At 35.2% G+C, this 20,777-nt stretch overlaps 1 protein-coding gene across 1 annotated transcript in view; it reads right to left on the bottom strand.

The window, feature by feature from the left end:
- The window catches only part of LOC105211052 (uncharacterized), a 319,612-nt gene that overhangs the window by 251,996 nt on the left and 46,839 nt on the right, over positions 1-20,777 (bottom strand). Inside the window, exon 4 of the mRNA XM_011182319.3 lies at positions 15,319-16,994. Within this exon, the coding sequence (XP_011180621.3) occupies positions 15,319-16,994 (1,676 nt within the window). The remainder of the gene's footprint in view (positions 1-15,318; positions 16,995-20,777) is intronic.

Raw genomic sequence — 20,777 nt, 5'->3', positions numbered from 1 at the left:
CGTTCGTGTTGTTTGGCGGTTTCGTTAGTCGTGCGTCCCCACCTCCGCTCGCCTATTAAAAATTTATGAATTTCACTTGAATTTTGTAATGCTTTTAGCTGCTGAAATTCTAAACAATCAATCAATCAATCAAAATGTATAAATAAGCAGCGAAATCATAAAAGTCCTGAGCATATTTTGTTGCAACAAAATTTAATCAAGAAATTTTGCCATAATTTTATGGAAACTGAATTATCTTGTGGAGGGAAAATATTTGTGTTTGATTTATTTGAGGGTGCTTTACTTTCGCAATATTCAAATTTGGGGTGAGCTTAGAAGAGAGGCACTGATAAACTGATAAATTTTTTGTATGTTGAGGGGCTTATAGGCTGGATGTACATAAGAAAGCAGCAAAAATTAAAAGGTATATATATATATATATCTGAAGAAGTTAAAACTAAGATAATGCTAAAACTAGTAAGGAAGGGCTAAGTTCTGGTGTAACCGAACATTTTATACTCTCGCAATTTATTTATTTAACTTTATTTATATTATATAATACACAATTTGACCCACATATTCGTCATATACATGATATAACGTCCATTGAAAGTTGGAAAACCCTAATATTAGGTTAGAAGCACCGAGGTCCTCATGTTCGATATATGGGGCCTAGAAAACCTATGGTCCGATTTCGGCGATTTTTAGAATGGGGCTGCCACACTATAAACATAGTATTTGTGCAAAGTTCTGCACCGATATCTTCACTAGTGCTTACTTTATATATTGTAAAGTACACGATCCAGATCGACTTCAGAGTTCTGGTATATGGGAAGTAGGCGTGGTTGAGATCCGATTTGGCCTATTTTCACAACATATCATTGGGATGTAAGGAAACTATTACAAACCAAGTTTCATTGAAATCGGTCGAGTAGTTCCTGAGATATGGTTTTTGACCCATAAGTGGGTGATGCCACGCCCATTTTCCATTTTGTAAAAAAATCTGAGTGCAGGTTCCATCTGCCACTTCTTATGTGATGAGTTAACCCACTTTTAGTAGTTTTCAACCTAGCCTTTGTATGGGAGGTGGGCGTGGTTATAATCCGATTTCCTCCATTTTTGGACTGTATAAGGTAGTACCTAAAAGAATATATATGTACAAAAAACTTAGTAGGGGGCGGGGCAACGCCCACTTCTCCAAAAAAATTACATCCACATATGCCCCTTCATAGTGCTATCCTTCATACCAAATTTTACTTCCCTAGCTTTATTTATAGCTTAGTCATGGCACTTTAAGTGTTTTCGGTTTTCGACATTTTGTGGGCGTGGCAGTCGTCCGATTACGCCCATCGAACTTAACCTTCTTATGGTGCCAGGAAATACGTCTTCCAAGTTTCATCAAGATATCTCAATTTTTACTCAAGTTACAGCTTGCACGGACGGACGGAAAGACAGACATCCGGATTTGAACTTTTCTCGTCACCCTGATCATTTTGATATATATAACCCTATATTTTTACTTTACTAAAAGTGCGTTAACTCATAACGAGAAACGTCAGAAACACCAAATTTTACATAAGAAATAGCAGAAGGAAGCTGCACTGAGATTTTTTTACAAAATGGAAAATGGGCGTGGCGTCGCCCATTTATGGGTCAAAAACCATATCTCAGGAACTACTCGACAGATACGAATGAAATTCGGTATATAATATTTTCTTGGCGCTCTGATGACACGTGTGGGATGAAATGAATGAAATCGGTTCACAACTACGCCTACTTCCCATATAACTCAATTTTGAATCCTTCTGATTCTTTCACTTTATAATGCATACATAAGGAACCGATAAAGATAGCGAAATAAAACCTTACACAAATACTGTATTTGAGCTGTGACATCACTTGTGGAAAAATTGTCAAAATCGAATCATGACTTTTCAAGGCCCCTGATATCAAACATGAAGAACTCAGTGCCTAAGGGTAATTTTTCACCGAAAATATAGGTAAATCTCTAAATAATTATAAATTTATTTCGACTTTAATTATTATACAAATTAATTTTTAATAATAAAATATTTTATTTTTTTAATTTCAAACTTGTTTTTTTTATTATTTTAAATTTCTTGTTAAACTTTTTTGTGGTTTTTATTAGAAAAAAAAAAAAAATAAATATCTGTAAAATTTTTTCATAAAAAAAATTGTTTTTTCTTTTCAAAAGACCAAATTATGCACTTCAACTAAGCTTCTAAGATTAAATGTCGCACAAGCCTATCTACTACATGCTCTTCAAATATTTACTAAACATAGACACATACTATATACATATATATGTATACAAGTACATATGCAACATGTTGGTTAACCAAAATGACAAAATAAATTGGAAACTTTTTCTCCCAAAAACTTATAATCCTCAATGAACAACAAATATTTAATGTGGGTTGTGCGAAGACAAATGGTGAATCGATGACCGGTAATCTTTTAGAGACTTGGTAAAGACACGAGCAGTGCGCAACAGCAAGCAAATTAATAAACAAACACACAGCCACATGCAGAGGTGTATGTAAATATAAATGCCCAGTTGTTGCCACATTTAAATGGCCAAACGGCGACAAAATTAAGAAACCAAGAAACAAGTTCAATGCTTTTTAAGACAAGACAAGATTTTTGTTGCCCTCCACCACTTTGCTTTGACGCTTACGCTTTGGTTTGTGGGCGTACATAAAACAGCAAGAGCAACAACAATAACAATATGTAGCAACATTTTACGCACAGCTGCGACACCACAGAGTCTTACTAATTTTTATTAAGATCTTTAAGTGTCAATGTAGGTGTAGGTGTATTTGTGTGTTGCGTACACGCACTTCTCCAAATGGTAATGACAACGCAACATGTTGTTGTTGTTGTTATAAACCTTATTTTAGTTACACTGGTTGGTCACATTGTTGCCATAAATATTAATTCACTTTTGTTGTTAAACATTTTGCATTGTTGTTACTGTTGTTGTTGTTATTGCTCTCTTTGCCATTTGATGATGATATTGAGTCAATCTAAAAGAAGTGGAAATCACCATTTTTGTTCAAAGTTATTTGTGTGGAACCATGAAATTCTGGAGAATGACGCAACTTAAGGCGATTTGCTCCTCAATTATGGTTTGCACAAAATATTTAGCGTGGACCATTTTTCAAAGAATTACAAAATATTTGCAGAAATGTTGTTGTTTTTTTTTTTGTTCTATGCTAAACCTTTTTGAAGTTATGTCACATTCTTAGACGATGGAACAAGCTTTAAGGTTCTATTGTCGTCGAGTTTTTTTTCCTACTTATACGATATTTACTGATAGACAACGGTAATCTTTTCACAAAAAAATTTCACTCGAATATCTCAATGTTAGGTTAGGGTGTTCAAATTCACATAATTTGCTATGATGCTCTAACAAAAATATCCAATAAAATATGCCGAGACCTAATGACCAAATTAATAAGTTGATTTGCGGTTACTCAATTCACATCTTCCGCTAGATAACGGGACCTATGACGTAATATCTAAATTTAGTGTTCTAAAAGCATGAAAACCTTATAGAAATAACTGGGTAGATTTTTAAAACGGTTTTATCTTCAGTTCGAACCCATACCAAGACAGTTTGTTGTGATTCGGTTAAAATGAGGTTCTTCAGAAACTTTTGAGAGAAACTTCAAGAGAAAATTCTTCAGAAACTTTTGTGACCTATGTTGTATCCAAAATATTATCGGAAAGATCTCAAAAAGAATTTTCAAGAGATCGAATAACTGAAGGCCTTTTCTATACTACTATTATAAAGAGGAAAGATTCGTATGTATGTTTGTAATGGATACACTCAAAAACTACTGGCACGATTTCATTGGAAAGCGACATTCACCCTGAGTAACATAGGCTAAATCTCATCTTTCTGGAAATAGTTCCCAGGTGAGGGTATCAAAAAGACACCGTGATGGAGAATTTTAATCTGAATCTGAAAATCGTCGTGCAAGTCATTCTCCATAATATAAAACAAAGGAAAAAATAAATCTTGGTGAATAATAGTTGAAATAAAATAGACAGATCCGATAATATCAAGTTCCTGTAGATGAAAAGTAGACAGTAGACACTTCGTCAAAAATTTCCAGTTGGAAACACTCCGTAAAAGTTCCAAAACCTTCAAGAAGGTTCCTATGGGAGTTACCATAGTCAAAGCTCATGCTTTTTAAGGATCTCTACAAATATTTTGTTGGGTTAATGATGACACAAATGTCCAAGATCGATATAAAACGACTTAATCGATTTAATCGACCAGTGCTTGACCCTAGAGACATTCCCGCAAATGACGAAAATTCTCAAGGCTCAAAAAGTGACATTTTCAGTTGAGAATAAGTTTGGGATGCAAACAGATCTCTAAAAATATTTTGCTGGGTTAATGTTGACACATATGTCCAATATCGATATTAAAAAAAAAATCGACCAGTGCCTGACCCTGGAGACATCTATTGGAAAACGGTGGAAGCAAAGTTGTAGACCTAATTATAAATACGTTAAATTAATAATTTTATATTCCAAGTTGTTTTCGAATTTTGTATATCCCTGTTGGCCAATGATTTTTGAGGAAAAATTCTCAATAAGATACGGAAGACTAGTCCTTCCATAATGATGCAAAATTGATCTTTCCATTCTCTGAATCTGAAGTAATCGATTCGAGTTGCTTAGTACATCTAGTTCATCATATAGAAATCATCCAAGAATAATAGAGATGAAATTGTGGCCCTTTATCATGAGGTCAAGATCAAAGATAGGAAAACTTTGTTTACAATTAATATGACATAGCGAGTAGCATTTTTTCGATGATTGGACCTAGGAGTTATAAAACCAGAAGGTATTTAGAATTTCTTTTAAACTTTCGATTTATTTTTGAAAACATCAGAGTTAAAGACAACAAAGCAACTAAATTTAAAAAACTTGATTGAAGTCCCACCAACCCTTGCACTTGCCACTTTAAATATTAAAATATTCACAGAGGTCAAAGTACGCATCGAATTGAAAAGGACGGCAAGACAAACATATGAATACACTTAATGTGTCATTTGTGTGAATTTAAAATGGATTTTTCGAACCTTTATTTAGTTTTTATCTATACAGCGCTGAACTCAACACAACAGCTCGACTCTACTTTCAACAGCTGCGTCCTCGTGCAATCCTATTTAACACTACAAACAATGCTATACAAAAACAACAACAATAACAACAAAAATTTGCTACATTTCAGTTGACAAAAATTGCAAAGACGCACAATCAGTGCGCATTCGATAGGCAAATAACTCAAACCAAACTGACACTAATGGCATTCGCCCACCAGCTAAGTAAACAAGCCCACAACTGAAGGAGTTGCAGGGAAACAGAGAGAGAGAGAGAGAGAGATGGAATGAGTGAGCAAAATACAGACGCAATTTGACTGGCAAACACACCTATTTATCCAGCACATGTGTATCCCAAATGTATATGTATATGTACTTCTCATAGAATATATATCCACTTATAATATATACAACTTCATATACTTCTATATGTACATATGTATATACTTCATTCAAACCCCCAAATTAGTGAGACACAAGTGAAAAGTTGAATGGAATTTTGAAGCACAGATTAATGACCTCACCACGAAATTAGTGTTTGTTTAAGTGTGCCGAACTTTATACATTCAAATGTATGTATATGTAAGTAGTACCGAGTCGGTGTTGATAAACCGGAAGGCAAAAAAGAAAAAATGGTGGCTATACGCATATGTACATACATGGATATGGTAGCATATTAACTTTATGATTGTAGTGGCGGTTGATTTTATACCTTCTGAAGTGCGGAACTACACATAACAGTTATTTTAATAAGTGAAGTTAAATTAATAATTATAACTAAGGGTTCATATCCCAGCAGTCGTAATTGCTGTTTGGGGATTACAAGTCGAAAATCAAGTTGTTAAAGCATGATTATGCGTACTTTAAGGACTGTTTTTAGAAAGATGGAAGTGTGTTGAAACGAACACGCAACTGGTATAATATTTAAAAACTGGCATAAATGACAATGGAGATAAATTAGTAAGTGTTTATAATAATTTATTGAGAACTAAAAGAAGAGAGTAATTTTTTTAATTATCTAACATTTTTTTGTTCTCAGATCTATAACTGTAACATTACCTCTCTCATTTATAATAACACAGCAAGTAGTATTTTAAGAGACTTGGGATCCTTTTCAAAGAACTCAAGATACATAGATAAACCGTAAAATTTCTACAAATATACGATAAAGTATTATTGTTTTAGTAGTGCGAAGAGTGTGTTGAATCGAACAAACAACTGGTATAAGTGTTAAAAACTGACACATACCAAATAGAGGTTAGAAAGTGATTATATTAATCGAATGACATCTTTTCTCTCTCCACTTTTGAATTACACTCGACAACTTTGTTGTTGCTCTCACATCATTTTTTGATCTATCAGACTGACTATAAAAGCTCTGAAAATACTAGAATAAGATGAGTCGGAGAGTATTATTTGTATGTGCTACTTCCTGTCTTCCAATAATCAGGGAATTTTGTATGGATTTGGTAAAAAAAAAATCTGAGATTAATAGATCGAGATAGTTTAGATTAAAATAGAGAAATAACTAACAAAAAGCCTTGAGCAAAGTTATTTTCATAAATCTTTTTAGATTTAGAAGTAGAAGTCTTCTAATACGACACATGAAGCTTTAAAAAGCAACTAATAAACTTCTGTATCTATATTGATCTTCTGAGACTTCGATATGCCTGTTGGAATTCGATTCGTACTTAGATCAAGGGTACAAAAACGAAAATATATTTGTGAAGCCGAAGTGGTGTTAAAAAGAATGGTTGAGACACTTGAAACTAGAATCTATACTCTGATATATTTCGATTGGTATGTATGTAGATGCTTTCTATCTTTCAGTAACCAGGGAATATTATATGGATCCAATAAAAAATAAAATAGTGCTATTATTGACATATTAAAGCAAACTGTGTGTGATTAATATATCCAGATACATAGTTTAGAGCAAAGTAGAGACGTTCCTAACTAGAAGCTTAACAGAGTAATTTTCATACTTCCTGCTAGCTTTAAGGGTTGTCTTCATTGAAGAGCAATGGAAGTCAGTATTGTTTTCAGATGAGTCCAAATCTAATTTGCAGAACTCAGATGGAATGACACGTGTACGAAGACCAACAGGAAAGCGTTTAGACCGTCGATACTTGCAGGGTACCGTAAGGCATGGTATGGGGTGTGGGTAACATAATGGTGTGGGGATGCTTCTCTGGCAGGGAGTAGGACCTATTTTCAAAATAGAAGAGAACATGGATAGGTTCTAATATAAAAATATACTGCAAAAACAAATGTTACCCCACGCTATCCAAAAAATGCCGCCTGATTGGCAGTTCCAACATGATAATGACCCCAAACACACGTCAAAAGTTGTGAAGGATTGGCTTTTGGAAGAACAAGTTTGTGTTATGAGATGGCCCGCCCAGTCTCCTGATATAAACCCGATTGAAAACTTATGGAAAGTTGTCAACACGCAGATTAATAGAGAACAGGTCCACGGTGATAAAAACAAGCTTTTTGATGCCCTGAAACAAGCCTTGAATGGAATAAATGATACATATATCATTAATTTAATTTCATCTATGCCTAAAATATGTGCTGCAATCATTAAAAATAATTTCTTCCCAATAAAATATTAATTTAAAACGAATTTATTTTCATATTCAGCTAAAGTCCAATGAGTTATGTCGCGAGGATTTTTTTACTTTTTCCCCTTCTGTTATAAGTTATAAATTGTACATAAAAGTTTAAAAATAAAATTGAATTGTTTCTTAATATAGAATATGCGACCTTTCTTTTGCAAAAAAAAAATTATTCTTCTAATGCATCCATGTAAAAAGTTATGACAGAATATGTCTGAGACTCGATTTAGTCCAATGAGTTTTGTCCGACACTGTATATGAACACATACTATATGTATCTTCAGGTATTTCTATATGCCTGTGTGAATTCAAGTCTTACTGGGTCTAATGTAAAATAAACAAAGATGCATTTGTGGATACGAAACGTTTTTTAAGAGAATATGTCAAGCAACTTCTGGAAAGTTTCGAAGAACAAAATGATGTGTTTCTAGAGTTGCGATGTTGAATCCTGAATCTATCCTATATGCATAGCTTATCGAGACTTTCCGATTGTACTCAGATATGATAATAGATCGACATAACATTAGCAACTGACTATAAAGGAGGTCTCATCTATTAGAAAATAAATTAAAATAAAAAACATTTTGTTTTACAGCAAAGATACCGGCTTGAAAGACATATGTGGCTAGAAACCAGCCTAAATATCTATCAAATCGGCGAATTTTCAGTCAGTTTAGTATTTTACAAATCAATTGATTTTATATATGTTTATTTGGTTCACTTGCCGTTATATTCTGCTCAGAAACTAACACTCTAATAAGAAGGATTAAAAATGCTTTCTTAAATTTCACGAGTTCCAAGATTTTCGAAATGAAAATTCTGTAGAAAGAACAAATATTTTTTTACAATGGAATTCTAATACTTTCGGAGGAATCTTTTACCGTTATAATATGTAGCTTTGCCCATTCTACAAATCGATTTTTAAACTATGGCAGAAGCATTTGAAGCACTCGAATTAAAGCAGTCCATTCTAAATTTTGTTAAAAAATGTGTTTAGTGAACGAATTTTGGGGGTTTCAAGAAGTCTTCAGATTTGAACTGCATTAATTTTCACTAAAAATCAACAATAACCGTAAATACTGATATTTACACTTTTCGATCCCGAGAAATCTAGATCAATTTTAACAACTTTTAGACTTAAACAAATTATAATTACATACATATATATGTATATATATATTTAATTAATTACGCAGTTACAATTACAAATTAAGTAGGTGTCAGCGTGCACACAGTGCTCAGTGGGTCAATGACCAATTGCTGGCGTCAACACTTTTCTGAAGTAGTGTCAATGTATGCACAACTGCGAGGCAAATATCCATATGCGAGTCTAAGTTACAGTTTAGAGTACTAGGTGAACTACGGCAAATTTCTTAAGTGCAAGTCAAACTTAAGGAATGCGAGAGAACACGAGAGCATACACATATGTGCATATGTATGCAAGTGCATATATCATATGATGTATGTATGCATGTATGTATGTATATGTGACAGGATTTAAGTAAAATCATTTTAGAAAGTCTCTTCAGTAATAAGTATAAGAGATTATTAAAACACCAGCTGTCATACAAAAGTATGTGTTTGTATGAAGGTACATAAGTATGTATATAAAGGGTGATTTTTTAAGAGCTTGATAACTTTAAAAAAAAAAAAAACGGTTCATGGTTCATGACATTTACTTTTTGAAGATAATTTCATTTAAATGTTGACCGCGGCTGCGTCTTAGGTGGTCCATTCGGAAAGTCCAATTTTGGGCAACTTTTTCGAGCATTTCGGCCGGAATAGCCCGAATTTCTTCGGAAATGTTGTCTTCCAAAGCTGGAATAGTTGCTGGCTTATTTCTGTAGACTTTAGACTTGACGTAGCCCCACAAAAAATAGTCTAAAGGCGTTAAATCGCATGATCTTGGTGGCCAACTTACGGGTCCATTTCTTGAGATGAATTGTTCTCCGAAGTTTTCCCTCAAAATGGCCATAGAATCGCGAGCTGTGTGGCATGTAGCGCCATCTTGTTGAAACCACATGTCAACCAAGTTCAGTTCTTCCATTTTTGGCAACAAAAAGTTTGTTAGCATCGAACGATAGCGATCGCCATTCACCGTAACGTTGCGTCCAACAGCATCTTTGAAAAAATACGGTCCAATGATTCCACCAGCGTACAAACCACACCAAACAGTGCATTTTTCGGGATGCATGGGCAGTTCTTGAACGGCTTCTGGTTGCTCTTCACCCCAAATGCGGCAATTTTGCTTATTTACGTAGCCATTCAACCAGAAATGAGCCTCATCGCTGAACAAAATTTGTCGATAAAAAAGCGGATTTTCTGCCAACTTTTCTAGGGCCCATTCACTGAAAATTCGACGTTAGCTCGTTAGTAAGTCTATTCATGATGAAATGTCAAAGCATACTGAGCATCTTTCTCTTTGACACCATGTCTGAAATCCCACGTGATCTGTCAAATACTAATGCATGAAAATCCTAACCTCAAAAAAATCACCCGTTATGTATGAGTGTGCTTAGTAGTCAGGATATTGAAATAGCTGCAACGGTACTTCATAATTACCGCATGTGACACAGTTTTCGCATAGTAAAAATAACAAGGCACACACACACACACACACACAATTCTAATATTAACACCGCAGTCACGTGAATAAACGCGCTCAGCCGAGCTATGCTTGCATTATATACATCATGTGTATGTGCATTGGTGCTGCATTCAGCAGCGATTTCCTTGGAGAATGTTTTGTATAAACACACACACACACACACTAACACACTCAATATGAAAGAAAAATGTAAGAAGCTACGTACGTGCCGGAAGCGTAAATTCCACTTCCTTGAAAACGCTTGCAGTGTGCAGAGCTGAGCTGCTTCTACTCCTTCCACAAGCACTTGTTGTTGTTGCAATACTTATTTAATTTTTTTGCTGCTTATTAATCTTCTGCTTTTGTATTGTATTGTGCTGCAAAACGCTTTTCACTTTTATCGCTTCCTAGCGCTATCGCTATGGTGACTTCTTTGCGCTTTTATTCTTTAATTAACTTGAATTTTGCCTTCTTGCGACTTTTCTTCTACTAATTCTTTTAATTTCACAGTTTTTAACGGATAATTGTATTGTATTAATTTCTGGCATATGCGACTATTTTATTGAGAGCATTTATTATTATTTTCGATTTTTTTCTTTAGCACACACTTCGTGTAATTATGCGGAAGCGTTTAGCAGCAACCACGCACACAAGCACTCTCACATATATACTTATTATATATATACATATATGTTATATACAAATACATATTTATATCCACTTGAACTCACTTCGTACGCAGTTTTATCGTTGAATTTTCACTAAATAAAAATAAATACGTTTTTGACATGTTTGATTGATATGCGTAAGAAATAAAAAAAGCAAAATAAGTAAATCGTAAAAATGGTGCACGAGTGGTGTCGATTGAATTACAGTTGCTATTATATATATAAATTCATATATGTATGTACACATATCTGTGTTTGAGGGATTTAGGCTACTGACTGTTGAGCCTGTATGTGTGCCCGCACACACACTTTAACACTGAAACGATTTCAAACGGCACAACCGACGACGCAATAGTCTAACGAAGGCAATGGGAGATTAATAATATGATTTTAATTTGGAATTTGTGCTCGGCATTTCTGTTTAATTTAATTAAATTGTATGTAAAAGTTTTTTTTATTTAATATTTTTTGTCATTTATTTTTGTGTAATTTAATTTAGTATATTTTATACTAATTTAATGAAAATTATTTTGTTTTAACTAATTAAGATTTTATTTTACTTTATATGTTGTGTAAAATAATTAAAATTTACTCTATTAAATTCAATTTGTTTTAAAAATTTAATTTACTGTAATTAAAATTAATTAAACAATTAATAAGTTATTTTAATTAAATTAATTTTGATTCAATTCAATTAGATTCAATTTAATTTGAGAAGTTTAAATTGTTCTAAAATAAAATGTTTAAATACAATAACAATTATTATTTGTTTAAATTACTCTTTCTTATGGTTTATGCTGTGCTTTGTTATAGCGTTTATACACATGAGCTAATTGATTAATTAACCGGTCTCTGGTCTATTACGCTTATTAAGATCGATTTACCATACAAAATAAAATCTACATTTATTTTTATTTGAATTTTAAACGATCAAAGCAATCGAAAAAATTAAATCAAATGCAAATTGGATGAAAGCTATTGTAGAAGTCGCTGCTAAAAAAAATATTAATCATCTGATGAAACTTACATCTTATGAAAAACAAAAACAAAAAGTATAACGGCTGATCGGTTATCGAGTAGCCGGAAGTAAAAAATCGTTCTCAATAAAAATTTTAATGGATCAATTAATTTGGCTTAATTAAAATTAATTAAAATAAAAATTAATTCTCAATAAAAATTTTAATGTATCAATTAATTTGGCTTAATTAAAATTAATTAAAATAAAAATTAATTCTCAATAAAAATTTTAATGGATCCATTAATTTGGCTTAATTAAAATTAATTAAAATAAAAATTAATTCTCAATAAAAATTTTAATGTAACAATTAATTTGGCTTAATTAAAATTAATTAAAATTGTTTGTGAATTTCATAAAATTAATCTAATTCTTTTTAATCTGTAAATTACGTTTAATTGAACTCATTTTATTTCATTAAGTATAATTATCTTTCGTTAATTTCGTTTTCATCTAATTTGATCAATTTAAATCTCAACTTAATTAGATGTGATACGAAGAAAAAGAAATAAAATAAAAAAATTACATGACTTCAATAAAAGTTGTAAGACTTCCACTTAAGTAAAAAAATAAAAGAAAAAATAAAAAAGAATATAACATTCAGATTCGCAATAAACTGAAGACGCTTAAGAAACATGCAATTTGTAATATATAGTAAATTTTCTGCTTTCGTTACTACCTTTTTGTAAATGTTCAGTCCAAAAATCGACTTGATATAAGTTCTAGCAATATTAACAACAAACTAAAATGGTTTAAGAAGTTTATTATTTTGTATTTTTACACAGTGTTGCCACATTTTTAATTTTTTTAAACAGTGCAAGGAATTTTAAAATGGATGGAATATTTATAATGGTACGGAGGAAATTTTTGAAATATTAATGAAAGAAGTATTTTTGGAAAACTTGCCACATGTTTGAAATTTTTTCCTAAAGAAATTAATAGTATAAGAGCAAAGGCATTAGTGAAATATGTATCGAATTTAAATGCATAAATATCATTTAAGTTTGGTTTAATTAAAAAAAAACGGGAAATTTTTTAAGTCTGTAGAACTAAATTTTATCTGCTTTGATTTCTTTCTTTCTAATTTTATATTTAATTATTCGAAAATTCATTTCGAATATACAGTTCAACGAAAAATCAGCATTTTGGTGTTCAATAATGATTCGACTACGATTGTTGTTGTTTGCTTTGATTATATCCTTCAAATCAAGGATGCCATTGGTTGCTTTTATCTATTAAATACAATTGAACTTCCATAAACCGAACTTACATATATAACTCGAAGTTCTAAATTGTACTCTTTAAATGGCAATGGAAGTCAAATTTCATACAATTTCTCTAATTCGAAGTTTTTTGTGGATTGTGCTGATTCGAGTTAGGTAAGTGCAACTGTATGTCGAATGCTTTGTTATTGCTATACATGAGCTTAAAGCCGTAGCAAGACTTCATTTATAGTTGGACTCTTTGTGTTCGATAGTTTGAACATATGAGCAGTGAGTGGTACACGTTGCACTCAAATCACACAGGTGCTACTTAATTATAAATAACTAGGTTTTTTAGTTTTGAAGAAACAAAAAAATATTAAATAATTAATGTAAATTGAGCTGAATAGTGCATTACTAATTTGTAAATTAGTATAGAATTTTTTGAAATTAATATTTTCTAATTAAATTATTAAATATTGAATTATGTAATTTTGGAATTATTTATTTTATCATAATATTTTATTTATTTTTACCAATTTAAATCAATTTTAATTGAAATTAATGCCAATTAGTTCAATTTAAATGAAGCACTTATGAATGTTAATCAAGTTGAATTGTCTATCAATGATTTAACGATTGTTTTATTCGCTTATTTTAATATTAATAATTTGTTTAAATTTATTTTAATTAAATTTGAGTACGTTAGAATTGAATTAGTATTTTTTTATTTATTGCTTTTGTTATTTTTTTCTGTAAAAATTTTATTTAATTTTTTTTATTTAAAATTTAAATTTATGAAATTTTTTTTTTTTTATTTGGTCTATATATATATTGGTGTCTTATTATTTATTTGTATATATTTTTCTCTTACATTTTTTTTAATTATTTTATTTATTTTTTTATTTTCCTTTTTTTATAAATTATTTTTTGTTTTAACAATTTTTATTTAATTTATTTAAATTTCTCATAATAATAATTTATATTTTAACACTTCATTTCAATATTTGTATTGAAAATATTATTGCACACACACAACCACATATGTAAGTGTCGCCACAGAAGGACACTCGAGGCCACAAGGCCTTCAACTTCCCCCCGATTGAGCTTATTTTGTTGCACCAACAATAAACATCAATACTAACAACAAGAAAAACTAACGGTAGCTAAAACATGCGTACGCTTATGTCGTTCGGCACTCACTCACATACATAGATGGTGCGTAAAATGTCAAATCGGCTTTTAGCTGGCCGCCACAATACTTTTAAGAGCTCGCGCACCGAGGAACATGTTGCGTGTCGCCTGAACCACGAATCACAAGTAAAACAAGGAAATCAGCTTAAGCGTAGATAGGCGAAGACAGAACCGGCCACAAGCCCGCAGCAAATGCAATGGCTTGGATTCAGTGAAAAAAAAAAAACAAAAAACATAGAAAAACGGAAAATACAAAAACAATAGGAAAAGTCAAATGCCAGCTACAACACTTGCCACAACATTTTGCCCGCTCAAATGGCCAATATATGCGGTGCACACGTTTTTGCGACGACTTTTTACAAGAAAAACAAAAACATGAAAAAATCCAAATAAGCGGCAACAATTAATGGCCGCAAATCGACGTTGGCGTTGTTGCAAGCAATAGCTCCAAGACAGCGTCAATGCAGGCAATACAACAAAAAAAAATACAATAACAAGTGCAACAGCAACAAAATATTGCTGCGACATATTAAACGCGCGAGCACTACACCGTTTTTCAAAGCGAACTAATATTTTTGCTGTTGTTGTTGTTGTTGCACAAAGAAAATTTTTTATAAAATACAAATTTCTTATTGCGCTCGTTGGCAATTTATTATCACCTACTACAACGTTTTGCTTCACAATCACACACACAAACAAAGACAAGCACATAGCATGACATAGCACCGCACCGCAGAGCACAACCGGGCTTATAATAAATGTGCGAAAATTTGCAATTTTCTTTTTTCGGTGCGAAGGTGCTTTGCTTCACTTTTTTGTTGTTGTTGTTTTTTTTTTCTTTCTTCAAATGTAAAAACTGACAAAACAAACTGTAAATGTGAAATGGTGAAACGCGCGCGCTTGCGACATACCTGTACGAAGGCGTAGTGACACCTGCGATATCCGAAATACAACTGACCGTCGAGTTGGCCGCACTGGTGGCTGGCGAAGTTGTTGCGTTGGCTGCGCTAGCTAGCGCTGTTGACGTCACTGTCAGCGTTGGCGTTGCCGTTGTTAATGTTGCTGGCGCTGTTAACTCGGCTGTCGGTGTTGTTGTTGTTGACGTTGTTGATGCTGTTAACAGTTTGACAACCACTGTGGCGTCGTTGGTATCCACAATAGCGACTGTTGTTTCTGTTAGCGTTGTTGCTGTGGCCTCAGCTGGTGTTATAATGATGGTGGCATTTGTTGTTGTCGCTGTTGTTGTTGTTGCGCTGGATACTTCAGACAGTTCTTCATCTGCTGCAGCCTGATTCTGTGCACATTTATTAACCGACTGCTCTGTATTATCAACAGCGCTGTTAGCAATATGCTCAGCAACATTTTGCGTACTAGCAACATTGTTGCTGTCACTTTGCGCGCCAAATTCAACAGCTATTATTGTTGCCTGGTCTATGGCTGTGTTACTCGTAGTATTTATGGTGCTTATTTTTGTTGCTGTTGTTGCCATAGCAGCAACATCCACTACAGTTGGCTGTGTATCTTGTGCTTCTTCCGCTGTTGCGGCGACGGCGGCGGTGGCGGCCACTACTCTCGCGCGTGTCAACATAGCTGTTGCGCATGTCGCTGATGACGGCGAGTCTGCACGCTCTTTCCCAACTGGTTCACTTGCTGTAGCGCTCAGCGCCGTTGTTGTTGTAGTCACAATTGTTGCTTGCTCCAGCTTACGCTCCGTTAGCGTGTTGGCTGTATCGTCGTTAGCTTTTGTTTTTGTTGCCTCAGCGCGCTCTCTACACTTTTCGTCTTTTATTTTGTTCGCTCTTTCGGCTTTGCTTGTTTTGGTTTTCGTTTCGGCACGCGACTCATGACGGCGTTGACTGGCTTGTGAGTACAGTGTTTGCTGTTGTTGTTGCTGTTGCTGTTGGTATTGTTCACATTCCATCTGGCAACATGTATCGCAACTTATAGTCATTGCCGGAATGCTGGCTGCTTTATGCGGTCTGCCGGATGATTCTCGGCTGCTGCTGCTGGTGGCGCCGCGTCGTTTCTTCTCTCGCCGACTGTGATGACCGCTGCTGGTGCTGACGCTGACGCCGCTGCCACCACCTTCGTTAGTGCCACTGCCGCCCACATCTTTGCGTCGTTGCTCACTTGCTGGCAGTGTTGTTGCTGCCACTGTCGCTTCCGCATTTGCCTCGCCGCCCAGGTTCAATGCCATCGCCGAGTACCCTGTTGCTCCGATTGCAGCAACATTTGTCACATTTGGTGTTTCTGCTTGTGCGGCTGCACTTTTGGCAGCTCCACTGCTAGTTGTTGTTTTGTTGTTGTTGCTTTTGCTGTTGCTCGTTGCGCTTTTCGTTCGTTCAGTTTTTACGCTCTCACTGTTAGCCGTCAGCGTGTCCTTGGATTTCGTTTGTACTGCGGTCGCGTTGGCCTCGTCATTCGCAGCGACCGACTGCACTGCGCCAGCCATGTCCGTGTCCAATTTAATGTCGCTGCCGCTGGCTATGTGTTCATACGTTGGCCCTTCTCCGGCCTTTGCTTCGTCTTCCTCTTCTTCTTCAGTTGCTTTGCGTTGCTCCCGGTTGAATTCCGGGCTCGTCGTTGCCTGTAAGGAGTGATACGTTTTATTGTGTGCTATGCACTCGTTCGAATTTGATTAAAAACTGTTAATAGGCATTTATGTAAATGGGTATGAGATTTGAAAACGGTTAAAGTTTCAAATGATAAGTGAGATTGAGTGACACAATTCAACTCGGCAATGGTAGAGAAGTTCAAGGCTCTAGCCTTCATGTTTTAATTACAGTAAACTTCTCGAAAGTAGACCATACTAGCTAGATGACATAGACTCGCAATGACTTGAATTTAGAGTACGGCCTTGAATGAAGGAGGTCCGCGAGTGGAATTTTCAGCTAGCTACGGCTTATTACTAGAGGGATGGTGGTTCCGTTGGATCTACTAAAGCTTGCATTGAATTGTATCGAACCCTTGATTGAAATATTCTCAAACCAACTCTGTTCAAACTCCGAATCCTGCTAGGTCGAGCTTAAATTATCTCTCATGTATAATGTTGGGACCTGAGTATCCAAAGAAACTTAAGTGTAGACACGGCTTGACAATTAAGACAATCCACGGATACATTTAGGATATCCACTCCTGAAAAGTCTTTACGACTACAAGAATTCAGTATTGGGCCTCATTAACGATATGTGTCCTATTCTGTCTGTTTCTTGAAGGGAGCTCTTTAGGAAAGAACTCGAACTATGAAAGAAGGAACCATTAACTATATATAGAACAAGACTATAGCTTGATTTTGATTTCAATCAAGCTCTTTGAATATCTTCTGCTGAACTAATTTTATTGAGAGGGGATACAAATACTTTTTGACTAGACCACACATATAGTTTGAGTTCCAAATTCTCATCGATCTTGACGGCGCCTGAGAAGATTTTTCTACCTCCACCATCTATTAGAAAGAACCAAACTTTGTCATAAAGACTCAAACACTCCCTTGCCCAGGTCACTCAACTACGGCTTAACAAACTATTGCGACGTTATTGTTCCTACTAAGCCGACCCTCATAAATAATACTTTACTCACAACTATTCTCCAACACAAAATCTGACATTTTCTTTACACTAACTGCGTTTCGTAGAAGTCTTAAGTATTGCCAACAACTATAAGGTGGCCGTTACTTCCTCAACATGGCCGACAGTTTGTTCACCTCACGAATGGCATTGTTACCGTTATTACTACCACCTAATCTGTTTGTTTCATTGTCCTCCGTCCGCGAAATATGACATTAAGCAAATTTGCTCAATTAATTGAAAAACTTTTACTTTGACTCGAGACTGTCGAAATGCAAAATGTCTGGGGCATTGGCATTGTCAGCCGCACAGATGGCGATACGCTGAAGAAAGAAGCGGAGGAGCTCACCTGACGCCGTCAAACAACGGAGAGACGAACGTACAAGTAAGCGCCGCCAGTACCAAACAGGCCTTTGTCTGTAAACAAGGCGCATCGAACTTTGCATTTTGTATGAACAATACTGTCTCTGCTGTGATTTGAGTGACTCACTTATCTACACACCGTCCGCTCTTCTTGCAGGTGTCTTGGTTTGCTGCCGCAGGGTTGCTTAGTTCAAATTCATTGTCACAGCCGTTCGTTTGCACACCATCCTTTTCTTTATTCCCACTTTTCCTCTCTCCCGAATCCCTTTCCTGCGGCGTTTTTGTTTAAGTTTGCCGACTTCGCATAGCTACATCCAATGCTTGACATTCTTTTGATTGGTTTATTCTTGCTGCGTCACTCCGCGCAGAGATTATGAGGGAAACTTCTACGCAGTTTCACTGACTTTTCGCTTGTTGTTTGCTAAATATTCGTGAGTTGCCGTTTGTTTGTTTACATATTACCGTAATCGCTAACTTGTTGGAAATGTCATTTAGTATTTTTTAATATATGTCTTCACTTTGTTTGTTATTTTGTGTCTCTTCTATTTCGTGATATGAAGGCTGCTATCATACTGCAAGGGTTTCGCGGAATTTGTACTTCAGTTAACTTTCATAGGAGTACTAAATATAGTGACCAGTTCAAAAGGTCTTATCAATTTCATCACGGAAATTCGAAAATATTTGGTGATTTTTGCTGGGGACGAAGGGGAATTATAGTTAATGGTCGAAAATATTTTCGACCAACATTTGGTTTTACAATTAAACATTCTTTCTTGGTCTATCCCTTCGGTAAAAACCACAACAACTCTGTTAAGACCAACTCAAATACGCCAAGTCATTATCTAAATGACCAAATGAGAATTCTACCTTGACCTCAGTTTCGCAAAAGCGGAACAGCAAGGGTATATTGCTGAGACCAACCAACTTCTTACAATACAGGCCGGACAGTACGGCCATGCAAACACAGATAATTGCCGTTGTTCAACCCTACATAGTTCAAACGTGATCAATGAGGACCAAATTCGAGGTCCTGCATTTAGTTACTTCTCTAAAAGCGACATCACTTTGAAATAATAGTTCTATTAATACCGACTGACATCCAAAAAGGCTGAAAGGCTGGTGTTGTAAAGATTCAATAATTTTTGAAAAATAAATTAGTTTGATGTTGGTTTTGACTCAAACGGACAAACCAGTCACTTTGGGTCATACAATGTCGTTACATGGATCTCGAATGGATTTTTGTTCCCTAAATATGGTGAAAGAATGGCAGTCTTCACTATCAATTTCATCGGATCATTTCGCAATCACACTACTTTGAGTGCCTGGTAATAGCGGAATCGCAGAAAATTGCAAGACTGATCACCTTACTAGTCTAGATAAGCCAGTCTCAGTCACAGTGGAATGGGAACAAGTAAGAACACCACTCTCCTCTTGTGATTTTCTGGATGGATGGTCCTAGTTGGAATGAGCAAGTGCTGGACGGTCACCAGCACTTGTTCTGTTGCTGGCTCAAGGTAACGATCTAAGGAACTATTCGCCCTCGGTAAGGTAAATCTTTCCTTAGTCATAGGGATTCTAACTGGACATTGTCATTGGAAACTACATATTTTACCGGACGCTAGCTGCAGAAGCTGCATGGAGAAGGATGAGGTAGAATCTTCCCAACATTTCATTTTGGTATGCTCCGCTTTTGCTAGATCTGGGATCCCACTTTTCTGTTAGGCGTTCTAGGCGTTTTGTCGATTCTTAAACTTAATTGAGGGGGTAAATTTCTGACATCAGAAGCACTCTAAGTGTGTTTCCTCTGGTGGGGAATAGCCATTGAACCGAACCTTATCTAACCATGGTCTACTTCATTACAGTCTAGACAGTGAGAAATGGCTTATCATGAAGACGAGGCGGATTGTTTCAGTTTCGACGTGATTTAAGGTTAGACTTGTATAGAGTTTAGATAAACAAAACAGGCTTAAACACTCTGTTAATAACTGTTAAAACTTTTCACGTGTTCACATATCCACACAATAGATGACGCACCCAGTATACAGCTACTCATATGCATTTATGTAATTGCAGCAATTTCTTGAGGTCGAATCGCTCATATTCAGACATTTGTATATGCAACTCACCTCCACATTAGCTAAGATATGCAAAATGCCTAAAATACCTATGCTTACAACCACAAACGAACAGCTGCCGACGTCGCCGCCAGGGAGCAGTGTCATTGTTCTACCTGCCTGCCAGGCTGCCAGCCTGCTGACAGCTGACTTGACTTCTGAGGCTTCAACTCATTTAATATAAATTGTTTCATTAATGAAATATGCCAACAATGCAATGCAATGAAATGTACAGCGAAATTATTATGCAACGTCGACACACACACAACGCAAGCCGCGCGCACCGCACAACGGGGGGCGCGCGTCAACACGTGCAGCGCAGGACCA

The sequence above is a fragment of the Zeugodacus cucurbitae genome, chromosome 4 (genome assembly GCF_028554725.1).
Source record: "Zeugodacus cucurbitae isolate PBARC_wt_2022May chromosome 4, idZeuCucr1.2, whole genome shotgun sequence".
NCBI lineage: Eukaryota > Metazoa > Arthropoda > Insecta > Diptera > Tephritidae > Zeugodacus > Zeugodacus cucurbitae.
The sequence above is the reverse complement of the archived record's forward strand: the minus strand, read 5'-3'. Positions and strand labels throughout refer to the sequence as shown.